We start from the raw sequence: 17,642 nt of genomic DNA on the forward strand, positions 1-17,642 counted from the left end.
ATTTGTTATCTTACTGTTAACAGGTATCAGCTGTTTTTAGAATTTAACTATTTCCCTGGAGAGGAAGTAAAATAAAATTTAATCCTTGGTCATTCAATCAATTATATAAAAAATGCCAATAAACGCTATTTGCTCTGAGATTAGTTCTGTTAAGTCATATTAGTCTTTTTAATATATATTCCATATTGTAATAATTAAACATTTAAAAATGGAGCAAGTATGTTGTCGCTATGTGTCAGGCCTCCTTGTTCACACTGATGTTTTCTAGGTACCCATATGAAAGAATCGACGGCCGAGTAAGAGGCAACCTCCGCCAGGCAGCTATCGACAGATTCTCCAAACCTGATTCTGATAGGTTTGTTTTCCTCCTGTGTACAAGGGCAGGAGGTTTAGGCATTAACCTCACTGCTGCTGATACCTGCATCATCTTTGATTCAGACTGGAATCCCCAAAATGACCTCCAGGTAAATGCACAAGAAAGTCCTGATGGCTTTAAAAAAGACGTCATTCTGCTTACTATGACTGAGAGTCGCAGTCAGACCCATAAATTAATGTTGCATCATCACTCAGGCTGTGTCCTATGATTCAGAGCAAGTAACCAACCAGTAACCTGTTGATTAATAATGGGTGAAGAAATTTTTTAGTTTTAACCTTCTTCTAAACTGCACCTCTATTTATTGGCACATAGATAGGGTCTTAGAACTGGCAGTTGAGTCTTGTCATTCTTTGGTAGCCATCATAGCTCAGGTCTCCTTAACAAAATACCATAAATTGGGTGGCTTAAACAGCAGACATTTATTTCTCATAGTTCTGGAGGTTAGAAGTCCAAAATCAGAGTGCCAGCAGAGTCAGGTTCTTGGTGAGGGCCCTCTTCCTGGTTTGTGGACAGTTATCGTCTTGCTGTGTCCTCACCCAGCTTAAAGGCAGCCAGCTCTCTTGCCTCTTTATATGAGCACTAATCCTGTTGGTGAGGACTCCACCCTCATGACCTAATTACTTCCCTAAGGCCCCACCTCCAAATGCCTTCACATTGGAATGAAGGTTTCGGCATATGAATTTGGTGGGGAGACACAAACATTCGGTTCATTGCAGTAACTATTAATTTCATTTTTCTTCCAGGCTCAGGCTAGATGTCATAGAATAGGACAGAGCAAATCTGTGAAAATCTACAGGCTGATTACAAGAAATTCCTATGAAAGGGAAATGTTCGACAAGGCTAGTTTGAAACTGGGCCTGGATAAAGCTGTGCTACAGTCTATGAGTGGAAGAGAAAATGCTACCAATGGGGTAAAACCACCCTTGCCCAAACCATTCATTTATTCTGGCACCTTCCTTTATTTAACTAATAGTAAGAAATTACTCAGCCTTTGATTATTTTTCAACCTCAATATTTTAAGTGTATTTTGTAACACTTTCCTTTGTTATAATTTAGGTTTACTCTCTTTGAGAAAAATGCAGCATTTGTTTAGTCTGCAAACCTCTTAATTCTAAATTATTTTGAGTATTTTAAATATTTCCCTAAAACAGGTACAACAGCTTTCCAAGAAAGAAATAGAGGATCTTCTACGAAAAGGGGCCTATGGTGCACTCATGGATGAGGAGGATGAAGGGTCTAAATTCTGTGAAGAAGATATTGATCAGATCCTCCTACGTCGAACCCACACCATTACCATTGAGTCGGAAGGGAAAGGTTCCACATTTGCTAAGGTATGAATCGATCTAAAGAGGCCAGGTTTTCCATAGAAGCATGGCGGAGTTCATGTGGAAAGTACCTTGTAAAAGTGCTTACAAGATGCATTGGGAATTAATCAAATTAATCATTAACTCCCTGTGGAATCGCTGGCACATGAAGCTTTCTGTATGCTTTGGTTTCTCTTCTCTGTACCTGCCACTGGTATTTGCCCTCACCTTGTCATCCTTGTTTCTGCTTCCCAGCTCCTGAGGCTAATCCCTCACTTGTGTTCTTGACTCTATCCTCTCCACTTCTGAGATCCTGCTCCACTGGCATCTTCCTTCTCTCCCCAGATCCTGGTTTCTGAAACAACCTATAAGAATGATCAAGTCACTCCTTTAAAAATACTTCTCCTCTGTTTTCTCCTTTAGCTATATCTCCATACATAAACTCTTCAGAGCTAAAATCCACACAAACGTAATCTACTGGAGCCTCTACTGTCTCCCTTTCTACTTATTTTTCAGCTTTTTCAGCTTCCAGCTTGCACCTGTTCCCTGCCTCTCTATCAGAGCTGCTCTGGCCAGGGTCACCACTGAGTACACCGGATGGTTCCACTTGAGAGCCCCTTCTGAGGTTTCACCTGCATTTTGTTCTAGCCATCTCACTGAGGCCCACTCTGTACTTTTAACAACTTTATTGAAATGTAATTAACTGACCATACAATTAACCTGTCTTTCGTGTACAGTTCAACGCCTTTACCATATTACAGACTTGAGCAAATATTGCCACAATCTAAGTTTGGAACATTTCCATTACCCCAGAAAGGTCCTCATGCTCATTAGCAGTCATTCCCTATTCCTATCCATACCAGTCTGCCATATCTGGAAAGCATGAATCTACTTTCTTTTTCTACAGATTTGCCTTCTCTGGACAGTGGACAGTTCATATAAATGGAATCATATGATGTATGAACTTTTGTGTCTGACTTCATTCACTTAGCATAATGTTTTTGAGGTTCATCCATGTTGTAGCATGGATCAGTAATTCATTCCTTTTTATTGCTGAACAATATTCCATTTTATGGGTATACCACATTTACTTGTTGATAATGGACATCTGGGTTGTTTTTACTATTGGTTATTATCAAGAATGTTGTTACGGATATTTGTGTACAAGTTTTTGTATGGACTTGTTTTCATTTCTCTTGGGTATATACCAGGAATGGAATTGCTGGGTCCTATGTTAACTTCATGTCTGACCCTTTGAGGAACTGCCAGACTGTTTTCTAAAATGACTGTACTATTTTCCTTCCAAGTCAGATAGTAAGAAGTATAGATGAGGATATGGAGGAAATGGAACTCCATATCTTCCTCAATACTTTTTATTACCTGAGTTTTTAGTTTTAGCCATCCTAATGGGTGTGAGGTCATATCCCACTCTGGTTTTTATTTGCATTTCTCTGATGATATTGAGCATCTTTTCATGTGCTTATTGGCCAGATGTAGATCATCTTTGGAAAAAATTCTATTCAAGTTCTTTGTTCATTTTTTGAGTTTCTTTTTATTAATGTTTCAGACTTAAAATATGTTCTGTATGAAAGTTCTGTATTAATATGATTGCAGATATTTTCTCCTACTCTTTTCTTAATAGCATGTAATTTTAATGAAGCCCAGTTTACCAATTTTTTATTTTATCGCTTGTGTTTCTAGTGCATTGTCAAACCCAAGCTCACAAAGATTTATGTTTTCTACAGATTTGCCTACTCTGGACAGTGGGCAGTTCATATAAATGGAATCATATGGTATATGATCTTTTGTGTCTGGCTTCATTCAGTTAGCATAATGTTATTCACTAGCGTAACTTAGATTCCAAGATTTATAGTTTTTAACTCTTACATTTTGGTCTGTGATCCCATTTGGATAGAGTTTTGTGTATGGTGTGAGGTAGGGGTCCAACCTTCATTTTGCATGTGGCTATCCAGTTGTCCTAGCTGCTCCAATCTGGAAAGGCTCTTCTCCTGTGGGTTTTGAGACCCACATCTTCTCCCTTACATCTTTCAGCCTTGTGTCAGATTATTTTCTCAGAGCTCACAGGCACTGTGTATTCAATATGTGCACAGCCAAACTTATCACCCCTGTCTCTCCTCCTGCCCTATCTCTGTTTGTCCGCCTGACTGACATCATTCAGATGCCTGAGATGGATGCTGAGGTTTTTCCTGGCTTCCTCTTCTTTCATATTTCGCATGTACCCAGATCCTGACTCCATTAATTTTGCCTTTTGTTTTATTTTATTTTTGGGTGATGTCTCACTGTGTTTCCCAGGCCAGACTTGAACACATGGCTCAAGTGACCTTCCACCTTCAGCTTCCCAAGAATTTTACCTTTTAAAGAATATATTTCTTTCTTTCTTTTTTTTTTTTTTTTTTTTTTTTTTTTTGACAGTCTTGCTCTATTGCACAGGTTGGAGTGCAGTGGCACAATCTCGGCTCACTGCAACCTCCACCTCTTGGGTTCAAGCGATTCTCTTGCCTCAGCTTCCCGAGTAGCTGGGATTACAGGTGTGCACCACCATGCCTGGCTAATATTTGCATTTTTTGTAGAGACAGGGTTTCACCATGTTAGCCAGGCTGGTCTCAAACTCCTGACCTCAGGCCATCTACCCACCTTGGCCTCCCAAAGTGCTGGGATTACAGGTGTGAGCCACCATGCCTGGCCTAAAGAATATGTTTCTAAACCACCTTCTTTTCTCCATTTTGTTATTTCTTCTGTAAATTATTACAGTGGCCTCTTCTGCTGTGTTCTGACCTCCATGCTCCAAGCATTGGTGTGACCTTTCCAACTTGTGACTCTGGATATGATTGTGTCCATAATGAGATTATTCCTATTTTCAAATAGTTCCTGGTTCCCTCGGGATAGAGTTCAAACTCTGTTAATAACACATACAAGACACTGCTTGACTTGGCTTCTCTCTCCCTCACCAGCTCGACCTCTGGCTCTTCTTCCCTGACTACCCTTATCCCCTTTACTCTCTGTGCCTTGGCACATGCTCTGCTGTGAACATTTCCACATGCTTTCCTGTTTTATGAATGTTTTAAAATGGTTCAGGCATCATTTTATGGAAGAGCCTTTTCTTCTCAGTTTCCAGCAACACCCTGCCTGAACCAGGTTAGGGGCCCCTCCTGTGTATATCACTTACACTGGTCTGTACCCTTGCTTCCTGTCATTTATCACGCTGCAGTGTAATTCTTTGGTTTGGTCTCAGGCCCTGGTCAGTGAGCTGCCTGAGGGCCAGTCTGTCATTCTAGTCCCATCTACTGTAGTGTCTGGCACAAGTGAAGGAATGCACAATATTGGAGCAAATACATAAACAAAAGCTGCTTTACATTCTACTTCTGAGAAAAGCCTCTCAAAGTAATGCGTTTCTTTTTTCTCTTTAGGCCAGTTTTGTTGCATCTGGAAATAGGACAGATATTTCCTTGGATGATCCAAATTTCTGGCAAAAGTGGGCTAAGAAGGCTGAATTGGATATTGATGCCTTAAATGGGAGGGTGAGTAAGAAGTCCCATTCGAACACCTATCTGATCTAAACCAAGAGCCACTCTGAGAAATTTCAAATGTATCTCCTCTTTTGTTAGAACAACCTGGTTATTGATACTCCAAGAGTGAGAAAGCAGACCAGGCTCTACAGTGCAGTGAAGGAAGATGAGCTGATGGAGTTCTCAGACTTGGAAAGTGATTCTGAAGAAAAGCCCTGTGCAAAGCCACGGCGCCCCCAGGATAAGTCACAGGGCTATGCAAGGAGTGAGTGTTTCAGGGTGGAGAAGAATCTGCTTGTCTATGGGTAAGTAGGACTCACTACATAAGATGGAATTTTATTGTAACAGTAGTTAGAATTCCAAACTGGTAGAGAAAAGCTATATTTGTGTTTGAATTTGTGTGACATCCATTTGCGCAGTCAAATGAATGCTTCTGCAGTAACTTTACAGGGCTTTGGAACCGTTTGGTTAACATAATCTAAGTTGTTCAGCTGCTTCTGGTTCAGAGGTCACCTGAAGTTAAGGTGCTTGTGTGTACCTTAAGGAATTATGCCAGATCCAGATTTACATGTTGATTATTAATAATTAAGAACAAAGTGTCAAAATTACGTAATCTTTTCTCACTTTATAAGCTTTGCATAAAATTTAGGACTGTCATAAGCTTTTAATATTTCTCATAAAAAATTGTCAAAGGCAGTAATCTCACTTGTTAAATTCTTCCTTGCAACTCATATGAAACATGAATGGTCATTTGAATTTTGTGAAAGTGTTGTATTTTTCCTGCTGGACTACAGGTTTCTGAAAGGCAGGATCCATGTCTAATTTATCTCTGAATCACTGTGATGCCTGAAGCAGTACTTCGAATGGCAGGGTGCTCAGTAAATATCTGAATTGGTCAATAAGAGTTGTCTAGCAGATTGTGGGACTATAGGCAACTCCTGTTAAAAAAAAAAAAAAAAAAAAAACTGCTACTAGAGTAACCTTTCTACAGATCTGATGACATCCTGTCTTGGATGATTTCTTCCAATGAATTACCATTAGTTTCAGAGTAAATACAAACATATGCTGACATGGCATCCAGAGCTCTTCTGGGCCCTTATCTTCTGTTGGTTCTTTCCCATGGGCAGTCCAAGCCTCTGTTAGGACAGACGGCTTCATCTCCTTCAGTGCGCCACGCTCCATCTCATCTGTGTCTTTGCACAAGCTCTTCCCACTGCCTAGAGGACCCCCCACGTGCACCTCCACTGAGAGGTGACCTACGTCCCTTCTGCTCTCCGTGGGTGTCCGACGCAGGCATCAGCTTGTGCTCTGCAACCGAGTCTGGCCGGCCTGCACTTCCCATCACACTCATAATGTTGTTTACAATTTTTGAGTCGCCTCCCTCTTTTGGTTTGCAGCTCCTTGAGGATGGAAGCTCCTTCTTTGTGCCCTCAGTGCGTAGTGCAGTGTGAGCAGACACACAGTGCTGATAAATGCTTGTTCAACAGAAGTCCATCCTCATTATCTGTGAAGCTGGACATCCTCTCTTGTCTCTTCTTACATGGGGCAGAGACTCACCCCCTGCATCCCAAAAGCCCTGCCCCCCAAAAGCCCTTTGCCTACCCATGCCTGCTGCCATGTGTTTCAGCACAATCATCAGATTTGAGAATTCTGTGGGTAACTTTAGGAATGGAACACATAAATAACTCCTACAGCTAAGAAGTGGGCTTAGCGCAGATTGTCTTTCAGTCAGGCCCTTCCCTCTTCCCATAGTTGTCACTATGTACTGAACACCTATGTGCTGGGCACTGTCTAGGATCCTCTCAGTCACTAGGGGTGGAGCTCTTAGCAAGACAGTCATGGCTCAGGCAGGCAGGTGAGCAAGTAGAAGTGGTGCAGACTGTGACAGTGCTGTGACAGGGAAGCACTCTGCTGTGGAGCATAGAGCCTGTCAACTCGCTGTTAAGACACAGCACCGGTGTTGTCTCCCCACTTCTGGGGTTAGGAGGAGTGAAAGAAGGAATTCCACAAAAGGTGGCATGTACAGCCTGTGACTTGGTGGATATCACAAATCAGCCAGGGTAAGAGGGAGTGCTGGGGTTTGGGTAGGGAAGGGAAGTGAGGTCCCAGCAGGTAGAGCAGTGTGTTCCAAGGCCTAGCAGTGAGAGCAAGCCTTGTGGTTGGAGAAACTTCAAGAAGTTCACAGGAGCCAGAGAGGACCAGAGAGCACCTGTCACAAGAGACCAAGTGACAGGCAGGGCCTGAGGGAGGATGTGTGCTGCTCTCTGCTCCAAACACAACTCTCAGTTTGCAGCAGAGGGGCCGTTCATACCATGAGCACTGCCTTGGTGGCTCAGTCTGCTGTCACCTGGTAGAAGACATGGCTCAGACAGCACCTGCTGCTGCCTGCCCCTGTACCTATTTGTTGTGTGGTCGTACTCCATGGCTCCCTGATGAAACAGCACGGCACTGTTTAGCCTGGGATTATAACATGAAACAGGCAGTCAGGCCCCATGGCGTGTTGTCTGTTTGCTTCTGTCTTCTGTCCATACTCCTTTCTCCCACTCATTTCTCATGAGGACCTGAGGGTGGGCAGAACATCTTGCCTGTGATGGTTCTTATGCCTGGAGTTATTACTCCCTGTTTCAAAAGGAACCTCAGAGCTTTCCAGAACCTTTCACCAGTGACTGTGGCATCCCTTTAGAGGTGGGTCGATGCAGCCATACTGCTCAGCATCGCATCCTTGATTTTGGGGTAGTCACACCTTTTATCTTGAGTTGCTTTTTGTCTCAGATGGTTGGTACATCAAAATGTACTAATCGTGACAGTGTGAAGCAAAGTCCATAATTTCCAGGCCCTCGATTGCACTCATGTCCTGAAAATTGCTGCTACAGCCTGCATGTACCTGGAAAGGCCAGGGTTAGGTTTGTAGGCATTATTCTTGTGGCAGTTCAACTCATGTGCTTAGGAGCAGTGAACTGAGGGGCAGCTTACTGGGTAAGGGAGTGTTTTTAATTCTTACACCCTGGATTGCTTTCCTATCACCCAGTGTGAATTGTTGCTAGTTTTGACCCAGGATTTCCCAACACTGGTACCTGACTGTTAAAGTAAAGCCATAAATCGAAACTCGCAGGCACCTCTGCATGCTGGATATTTGCTTTGCAGTTGGGGACGGTGGACAGACATTCTTTCCCACGGACGCTATAAACGCCAACTCACTGAGCAAGATGTAGAAACCATCTGCAGAACCATCCTGGTGTACTGTCTTAATCATTACAAAGGGGATGAGAATATCAAAAGCTTCATCTGGGATCTGATCACACCCACAGCAGATGGCCAGACTCGAGCCTTGGTCAACCATTCCGGTAGGTCTCCACCATGCTGTTTGTGCTACAGGGTCACAAAGCCACCAGGAACCTTTGTGACACACTGTTGATAAAGAGATGTGACATACACCCCGTATTTCCCTGCCTCGTGCATTAAGCTCTCTGCCATTGACACTGTAATTGGAATGTAAAAGACTTCTATTATTATTATGATGGTGATTCTAGGTTTGTCAGCCCCTGTGCCAAGGGGAAGGAAGGGAAAGAAGGTGAAAGCCCAGAGCACACAGCCAGTGGTGCAGGATGCCGACTGGCTGGCCAGCTGCAACCCGGATGCCCTGTTCCAGGAGGACAGCTACAAGAAACACCTGAAGCATCACTGTAACAAGTATGTTATTAGAGGGTGGACCTGGAGAGCTTAATTTCCTTTTTATTCTTTAAAAAATGCATGCAGTCGGCCCTTCACGTCTGCAGATGCAGAACTCGCAGATTTGGAGGGTCAACTGAGCGACCTGAGCATCTGCAGATCTTGGTGTCTGAGGGGGGTCCTGGAACCATACTCCTGCGGATATGGAGGGACAGCTCTGTTATTAAGACTTTTAAATGGTGTAGTTATTGCCTTTGCACAGCCTTACCATTTTTCTTGAAATGTGGTGTCAAGTTACAGGATAGCATACCTTTAGGTGACTGATTATTTTTTAACATGATAAGATACACAACACAACATTTACCATTTTTTACCATTTATAAGTGAACAATTCATTGGCATTAATTACACTCACAGTGCTGTATACTCACTATCTGTACCCGAAATGTTTCCATCTTCCCAAATACAAAAACTGTATCAATTAAACAGTAACTTGCCTGGCCCCTGGCAATCACCATTCTACTTTCTGTTTCTATTAGTTTGTCTATACTGTGTATCTCCTAGGGGAATCACAGATTATTTGTCCTTCTGTGCCTGGCTTACTTCACTTAATATTTTCAAGGTTCACTTGTGTTATGGTGTCAGAATTTCATTCCTGTTTATGGCTGAATAGTATTCCATTGTGTGTATACGCCATGTTTTGTTTGTCCCAGTCATCTGTTGACAGACGCTTGGGCCGGTTATCATGGCTGTTGTGAATAATCGTACCATGAACATTGTAGAGGACTGGTTTTTAACCAGTATAGGTTAGAGAATAGTAGTCAGCATTATATGATCCCACCTTCAACTAACTGCGTACAGTGGAGGGAAGACTGGGGAGTTCATGTATTATTTTTTGCTTAATATTATCTCAGTTGCTGGGTCCATTTTTTCTGCCTATGAGCTTAGAATCGTATTTCTTACCTTTATTTCCAAAAACTGATTATAGATAATTGAATAATATTGAACCTAAATTTATTTCATTGCTTGGAGTTCTGTTAACAGTTCCTATTAAACTAACATCTGCATATGTTGTTTCCTTATTCTGAATATGCATTTTTCCATATCACTAGTTCAGGCAACAATGCTACTGATCAGCTCTATGTCCTAGCTTCGTGTGACCTTGAGCAAGTTATTCAGCCTCTTGAGGACTCACTTTCCTGGTGAGTCCAGTAGACCTTGGCAGCAAGATCTCAGCTGGATAAGGCAGGATGTAAATAAGTATGCATTTCTCTTTGTAAAAGTAGCAGCAACAAAGTCTGAGCACATAATACTGGCAGCATGCCAAATGCTTTATATGGATTATCTGTTTGAGTTGTCTAAGATTAGTATGATTTTTATCCCCATTTAACTGACAAGAAAACTGAGACTAAAGTTGAGTAACCTCCTCAAGGACCCTCAGCCAGTTAGGGGGCAGAACCAGGTTTGAACCCAAGTAGATGAGGGCAGCCTCAGCTCGGAAGTCTTCCCCGCTCCTTGGGGCTGTGGTGAGGCCCTGAGGCGTCTTCAGAACCATTACCTCCAACCCTTTTGATATCTCAGAAACTTGGTGGTTACTGCTGTGGCATAAGAGTGTTCCCTAAAATCCGACCCCACTTACACTTTTAGAAAATGTCTGTTCAGTATGGTACAGTCAATGTTTAATCTCATGAGTTAACAAGAGAAAAAAAATCTAAAGAAATAGAAAAGAGTTATCCAAAGTGAGTCTCCTCGGGGATTTGTAAGCTCACGCTTGGCCTATCCAGAACCCATGCTGGCCATGAGTAGGCTCGTGGTTGAGGGAGGGCCTGTTGAGGAGCATCTGTTGATGTGTGATTGGGTGTTGTCTGTTGTGGTGAATCCTAGTTGTTATTTTGAAGTTTTAGGGACAGTTTCCACACCCTGAGAACAGCATGCTGTAGTAGAGCCTGAAGACCTAGTTCCAGTTGTGCCATGTGCAAGGTAACTCTGTGGCCTTAGATTTGTCACTTATCTTCTGCTACCATCAGTTTTCTCATTTGAAAATGGAAATTATAACTTGCCCTGCTTCATCATAGGGCTATCGTGTAGATCAAAAGGGCTAGTATAAGTGTGAGACATTGGTTGTAAAGTGCTGTACAAGTACATGATGGGATTATTCAGCTGGGGAAATAGCATTTGTATTATCATGTACTCATGGCCAAGAAGGCAATGATTCACATTGTCAGTCCCGAATGCACACCAGGGCTGTCCAGCAGGGGATGCTAGCTTTGGTAGACACTGGCTTTTGGGACTTACCAGGTGGACTTTATTGAAAGAATTATGTTTTAGCCACTGAGAAACTCCAAGCAGGATTGAAAATCTAGTTCCTAGAATTCCAAGTTTTAAAAAATTGATTTCTTGAGAATGATTAAGAATGTCAGTGAATTGGACACATTTTAATTTTCTAATGTTTTATTTTTTTTCAAGCTACTACAACTTAGGTTCCCAGGTACAATAATCTAGAAGGAATAAAAATGTCTAACACAGTATTTCATACAGGAGAAGAGCAAGGACACACCTTCTACCCTACCCTGTCGCCATCATCCTTTCTCGGAAGCAAAGTTGTATAATCTGAAAAACCTGACATTCCATATTGAGGGTTTATTGTAAGGTAGTAAAACCAGATTTTATATCTCGTTTATTCCTACAACTTCTGATGTGCTTCCAAAAATGGTATTAAGGCAGCAGCTGAGGAAATTTTACGAGATAATGAAGCAGAACAGTTACTGAAAGCCATCTGCTCAGTTGTTTACAAACTTGCTTCAATACTTCAGAGGCAGTGGTAGGGTACGTGTCTAAACTTCACAAGCTGCACTAGGTAGAACTAAATGAAGTGCGCCTAGGCTGGGCTGAGCTCGGGCCCTCTCTGTGCAGTGTGAGCGGTTGCCAGGCAGGCCTGTTGGAAGCCAGCAGAAAGCACCACACAGAGGTGATTATGTGCCACCATCTGTCACGCTTCAAGCCTACCATACAGCATGGCTAATCAGCCTTGGCAGGATGATGGATGAACAGCAGCAGCTGCCAAAAGCCACTGTTGGCAAACAGTCCTGAAGTTAAGAACTTTTTCCCCCCTCTGTCTTCCTCTCCAGGGTCCTGCTGCGTGTCCGCATGCTGTACTACCTAAGACAAGAAGTGATAGGAGACCAGGCAGATAAGATCTTAGAGGGTGCTGACTCAAGGTTAGTGCGAGCTCACGTTTGTTCTCAACCTCAGTGAGATAATCTGGGTAGCCGGAAAACATCATGGATCATGTTTCAGAACCTTCATAAACCACTAGTAACCCATCTCCTTTTTTGCATCTTGAATGCGGTATTTGTCCTTCGTGCTTGGGGATGTGATGAGAATCAGGAAAAGGCTGTTTGTATTTATGTTTGTAGTGTAAAGAGGTGTGAACTAAAGCACTGGTGTTCTGAGATGACCCTTAAAATGGGATACCATGTGATAAAGTTCATTTCTGGTCATGGCAGAGGGCTACTGACTCATGCCCTTTCTTTTAACCTTGCTGATACCTCCCTACCATGCTCAGATGTTTATCGTGGGAGAGAGGGCACGTGAGCTATGTATCACATTCATTACTTGGAATTCTTTTTTAATACTAATATTTCTTATAAATGTCTTTCAGTGAAGCCGATGTGTGGATCCCTGAACCTTTCCATGCTGAAGTTCCTGCAGATTGGTGGGATAAGGAAGCAGACAAATCCCTCTTAATTGGAGTGTTCAAACATGGTAAGTGACGTTTCTGTTTGAATACATCTCGACTGTATGGCTTGGTCTTTATTTAGAACTCTTTACATACTCTTTTCCAAAGTCATAATATTAATGAGGATAGTTCCAAAGGACTCTTGGCGTCTACCATTTTTCTGTACTAAAAATCTAATATGAACTGTAAATATCAGATGCTGTTTTTGAATGTTTGTTGAGCATTTGAGAAGAAAACATTTCTTTCTTGGCTGTAAATAAAACCCAAACCATATTTGTTTTAATAATAGCCAAGTTGTACTATAGCTCTCCCTAAACTTTGCTTCCAGCGTGGCTTCCCTTGCTAACTCTGCCAACCAGTGTCAAAGTGGACGGTGGGCTTAACCTCTGCTATTAATCTGTACAAGTGCCTCCTGGGCTTTGTTCCAAGCAATATTTCACAAATGTCAGTGCTGAGAACTCGCGGCTCCCCTGAGTGGGATGCAGCCTTGTTAACTTTGAAAGGCTGGGGATGCAGAACTGGCATGATATATACAGTGAGCGATTCCTGATTATAATCCCAATTCTCTGGAGGTCGCGGAGGTATTCTCAGCAGCCCAGCCTGACTAAAGGGGAGAATGATGGCTTATAAAACCTTTCATGATTACAGTTTGGCTTGCGGCTCTACAGCAGTTAGGAGCGGTGTGTTGTAGTACACATCCTAATTGAATTGTGCTGTTCTGCCTATGTACTGCAGCCGCGTTTTGTGAGCTCAGCCTCAAAATCATTTTCCCGCAGTGCACTGTTGGGGTCTGCCATTTTCCATCTAGTCAACTTGGGCAGTCAAAAAGCAAATTGCAGTTTGAAAACCATAGAGGGAACAGTGTCATCTTACTGACATGCATCATCCTAAACCTAATAAGACAGGTTCGCTGGCCTTACGTATATGGGGATTTTTCAGCCAGCCATGCGAGTTCCTGTAGGACTGATGCTATTCACAGGGTGGACGGGGGTAGACTCAGCGCACCCCTGCAGAGGTCATAAAGGAACATTGCGAAGCCTTCTAAATGTCAAGCAAAATTAGATCTGGGGAAAAATAGGGTCAGAAATCCTCCCAGGCATCTTGCAGTTATTCTGAACCTGTTTTTCTATTAGTGTTTGTGGTAATTCTGATAATATCCCTGAAGTGTAACTTGGCCCCCAGTAGCTTCCCTAGAAGGAGCGTTCCATAGAATGCTCTACTAAAACAAGGTCCACTTGGATTCCACATAGACGCTAACCTTGACTGAGAAACAAACTTGTGGCAGTGCTGTGATTTTGCCAGTGATGTGATTTTGCCAGTGACGAGGCCTTTCTTTGTTTCTGTGTGTTTTCTGTGCACGGATGGGCACGGCACAGGCTATGAGAAGTACAACTCCATGCGAGCTGACCCCGCGCTGTGCTTTCTGGAACGAGTTGGTATGCCTGATGCCAAGGCCATAGCTGCCGAGCAAAGAGGAACAGACATGCTAGCAGATGGTGGTGACGGGTAAGAAGGACATTTTAAAATTTGAATAAACTTTATGTCAGTTTCACATCTATTGGCAGGGTTCAGTTCCTACCCTGCACTACACGCTATATTGCGTCTGATTTGAAGTTCAAGCGATGTTTACCAGTCTACTCTATTTGTATGTCGTAATGACTGTTTAAACAATATACATTATCTTGATAATCTGAAACTTGTTTTTCTTTTCCAAATGTCATTTCCCCCAATCTCCCCGGACCCCCTCCACCACACTGCCATGGCTGTGTATTTTAAATACTGATAGAGTTGCTTTTGATGTCAAACCCATAATTAAAAGTAGCACTGGGCAGATTGTTACTCTGTCCTACCCACCCCCTTCCTTCTCTTGCTTATCAGTATGATTCAAATAATTTTTGTATTTGTTTTACATAGGGGAGAATTTGATAGAGAAGATGAAGACCCAGAATATAAACCAACCAGAACACCATTCAAAGATGAAATAGATGTATGGACTTGAGTATATTGGCTTTTATAGCTCCATTAAAATATTATATGCCCACATAAGACTTTTTAAACTTTATAGATAATGACCTTTTCTTTAAAAGACAAAGAAAAATGAGACCCTAGATTAAAATAATTCTGTTTCTTGCTTTGCTTTCAAGGAATTTGCAAATTCTCCTCCAGAGGATAAGGAAGAATCCATGGAAATACATGCCACAGGTAAGGCCCCAGAAAAGCTCGTGTAGCCGAGCAGACATGCGCTGAGCAGTCATTGTTCACGTGGTAGGGACTGTCCTGCTTCATGATGGCAGTGTCTTAACACCTTATTTCTTCTACATTGACCTGTTTTGTGAATCATTTTAATTCTTGTTAATGGCTGTGTTTTCATGACATTGAATTTCTTAGATAGGATAACTGTTTCTTTGATGATAATTAGCTGATTTATATTTTACACTAACTAGTGAAAAATTTTAAGCATCTAAACTATAGCTCCTGGAAATAGAGTATTTGCTAAGTATTCACCTAAAATATTTTCAGTTTATTTAGAATATTGACATTTTACCAAATATAAAATCATTACACAACAATTATGCAGTTATTTTTTATACTCAAGATGATTATTGCACATACATTAGAGGAGAGTACCTTATAAGAAGTTTATGCTGTAAAGTGTGTTTCTTTATGTAGGACTAATAAATAATGTTTTCATCCCCTCTAAGGAGTTAAAAAAGAAATAAGTGTATATGTTCCAAGCGAATGTTATTACTTATTTATATATTAAAAATGAGGGCACTGAGATGCCCTTTCCCACACTGTCATTTGAATCTTAATGGGTCATCCTGTTTTGTTGGAATACTCTGTGTATTGCAAGATTGCAGCTACACATTTCAAAAATGTTTTTCCACTTCCCCAGGCAAGCACAGTGAGAGTAATGCTGAGTTAGGCCAACTTTACTGGCCTAACACTTCAACCCTGACTACACGTCTGCGCCGGCTCATTACTGCCTATCAGCGCAGCTATAAAAGGCAACAGATGAGGCAAGAGGCCCTAATGAAGACTGACCGGCGCAGACGGCGGCCTCGAGAGGAAGTGAGAGCTCTGGAAGCGGAAAGGGAAGCTATTATATCTGAGAAGCGGCAAAAGTGAGTTTCTTCAGGGTTTCCACTCAGCTCCTGGTACATTCCCCTCTGCCCTGCTCCTGTAGACCCACAAGAGACAGGACTCATATCAACGGTAGCGACCACCAAAGAAAGGCTCACTCCAGCAAAGCAGTCTGTTTCCCCACTCCCAAATAACTACTGTGTATAAAGTCTGGGGGGAAAGAGGAAAAGAAACAGTAAATATTAAGTCTTTTCCTGAAGTATGATGCAAGCTAATACAATCTTTCTAACAGGTGGACAAGAAGAGAAGAGGCTGATTTTTACCGTGTGGTATCCACCTTTGGGGTTATTTTTGACCCTGTGAAACAGCAATTTGACTGGAACCAATTTCGAGCCTTTGCCAGGCTTGACAAAAAATCTGATGAGAGTTTGGAGAAATACTTCAGTTGTTTTGTGGCCATGTGTAGGCGAGTATGTCGAATGCCCGTCAAGCCAGATGATGGTAGGTACATTTAGCAACAAAGTTCTATACAAACAGACCAGTGAAGTGAAAAATAAAGTGTACAATGTAGAGTGCCCTTGAGTTCTTCCCAAGTAAATATGACCCCTTCTGTGTTACAGAACCGCCTGACCTCTCCTCCATAATTGAGCCGATCACAGAGGAGCGAGCCTCTCGAACTCTGTACCGCATTGAGCTGCTACGGAAGATCCGCGAGCAGGTTCTCCATCACCCCCAGCTGGGAGAGAGGCTTAAGCTCTGCCAACCAAGCTTGGATCTGCCGGAGTGGTGGGAGTGCGGACGGCATGACCGAGACTTGCTGGTTGGTGCTGCTAAACACGGGGTCAGTCGGACGGATTATCACATCCTCAATGACCCTGAGTTATCCTTCTTGGATGCACATAAAAACTTTGCTCAAAACAGAGGGGCAGGTAATACATCTTCCTTGAACCCACTGGCAGTTGGATTTGTCCAGACTCCTCCAGTCATCTCATCTGCTCACATTCAAGATGAGAAGGTACTGGAACAAGCCGAAGGCAAAGTGGAGGAGTCTGAAAACCCAGCTGCCAAGGAGAAATGTGAGGGCAAAGAAGAGGAAGAAGAAACCGATGGCAGTGGGAAGGAGAGCAAGCAGGAATGTGAGGCGGAGGCCAGCTCTGTGAAAAATGAACTGAAAGGTGTCGAGGTCGGCGCAGACACTGGGTCCAAATCTATTTCAGAGAAAGGTTCCGAAGAGGATGAAGAGGAAAAGCTGGAGGATGACGATAAGTCGGAAGAGTCTTCCCAGCCTGAAGGTAAGGCCTTACCACTGGCCCCTCTCCTGACTCCGCAGCAGCTGGTTGTGAGATGCGTTGCTTTCTGGCAGCACAGCACCCGATCTTTTCTTTTTCACGAGTACTTAGTGTACATTTTCTTCTGTGAAGGGATAATTTCAAGTTACGCTTATACCTGTGTTTTGCCCTTGCACCTTATAGCACCTAACCATGGTATTTTGAACAATATAAACTCTAAGAAGAGTTGCATGGACACATTAGCAACTTTTGGTTTAAGGATGGAAGTTAACTTGTAGTGACAGTGTTTTAAGAATTCGATGTGATTTTAATTTCGACAAATGTGAGGGAAGGTGGTCATTCAGTGAGTAAATATTGTTAATCATTTTGAAACAATTGGTGCTTATTATGTTTTGATTCAGAAGTAAAGAGTAGGAATAGAATCTAAAAATAACCAATTTTTTAAGTCACAATAAGGTTGCTGAAACTGGCCCAAAGTAAAAATAGAGCATGTACTGTGCTGTAGCTGGAACCTTCAGCTTTTGCCAGAAGGTCAGCCTTTTTTTTCTGTGTGGAAGAACATAGGCTCTTGAGTCAATGACTTGGTTGGCTGTCAGCCTCTTGTAAGGTTTACTTGCACAGTGCTAGGTGGCTAGTGACTAACCTCTCTAAGCC

At 42.5% G+C, this 17,642-nt stretch overlaps 1 protein-coding gene across 6 annotated transcripts in view; it reads left to right on the forward strand.

Annotated features, from left to right (window-relative positions):
• The window catches only part of CHD7 (chromodomain helicase DNA binding protein 7), a 183,817-nt gene that overhangs the window by 153,000 nt on the left and 13,175 nt on the right, over positions 1–17,642 (forward strand). For all 6 annotated transcript variants that reach the window (XM_030795497.1, XM_030795499.1, XM_030795498.1 and 3 more), the window contains 15 exons: positions 269–464; positions 1,120–1,287; positions 1,528–1,707; positions 5,109–5,219; positions 5,307–5,512; positions 8,352–8,551; positions 8,738–8,897; positions 12,005–12,094; positions 12,538–12,641; positions 13,992–14,121; positions 14,530–14,602; positions 14,760–14,817; positions 15,512–15,740; positions 15,992–16,200; positions 16,320–16,991. In XM_030795497.1, coding sequence (XP_030651357.1) covers positions 269–464; positions 1,120–1,287; positions 1,528–1,707; positions 5,109–5,219; positions 5,307–5,512; positions 8,352–8,551; positions 8,738–8,897; positions 12,005–12,094; positions 12,538–12,641; positions 13,992–14,121; positions 14,530–14,602; positions 14,760–14,817; positions 15,512–15,740; positions 15,992–16,200; positions 16,320–16,991 — 2,786 coding nt within the window. The remainder of the gene's footprint in view (positions 1–268; positions 465–1,119; positions 1,288–1,527; positions 1,708–5,108; positions 5,220–5,306; positions 5,513–8,351; positions 8,552–8,737; positions 8,898–12,004; positions 12,095–12,537; positions 12,642–13,991; positions 14,122–14,529; positions 14,603–14,759; positions 14,818–15,511; positions 15,741–15,991; positions 16,201–16,319; positions 16,992–17,642) is intronic.

The sequence above is a fragment of the Nomascus leucogenys genome, chromosome 16, assembly GCF_006542625.1.
Source record: "Nomascus leucogenys isolate Asia chromosome 16, Asia_NLE_v1, whole genome shotgun sequence".
Taxonomy (NCBI): domain Eukaryota; kingdom Metazoa; phylum Chordata; class Mammalia; order Primates; family Hylobatidae; genus Nomascus; species Nomascus leucogenys.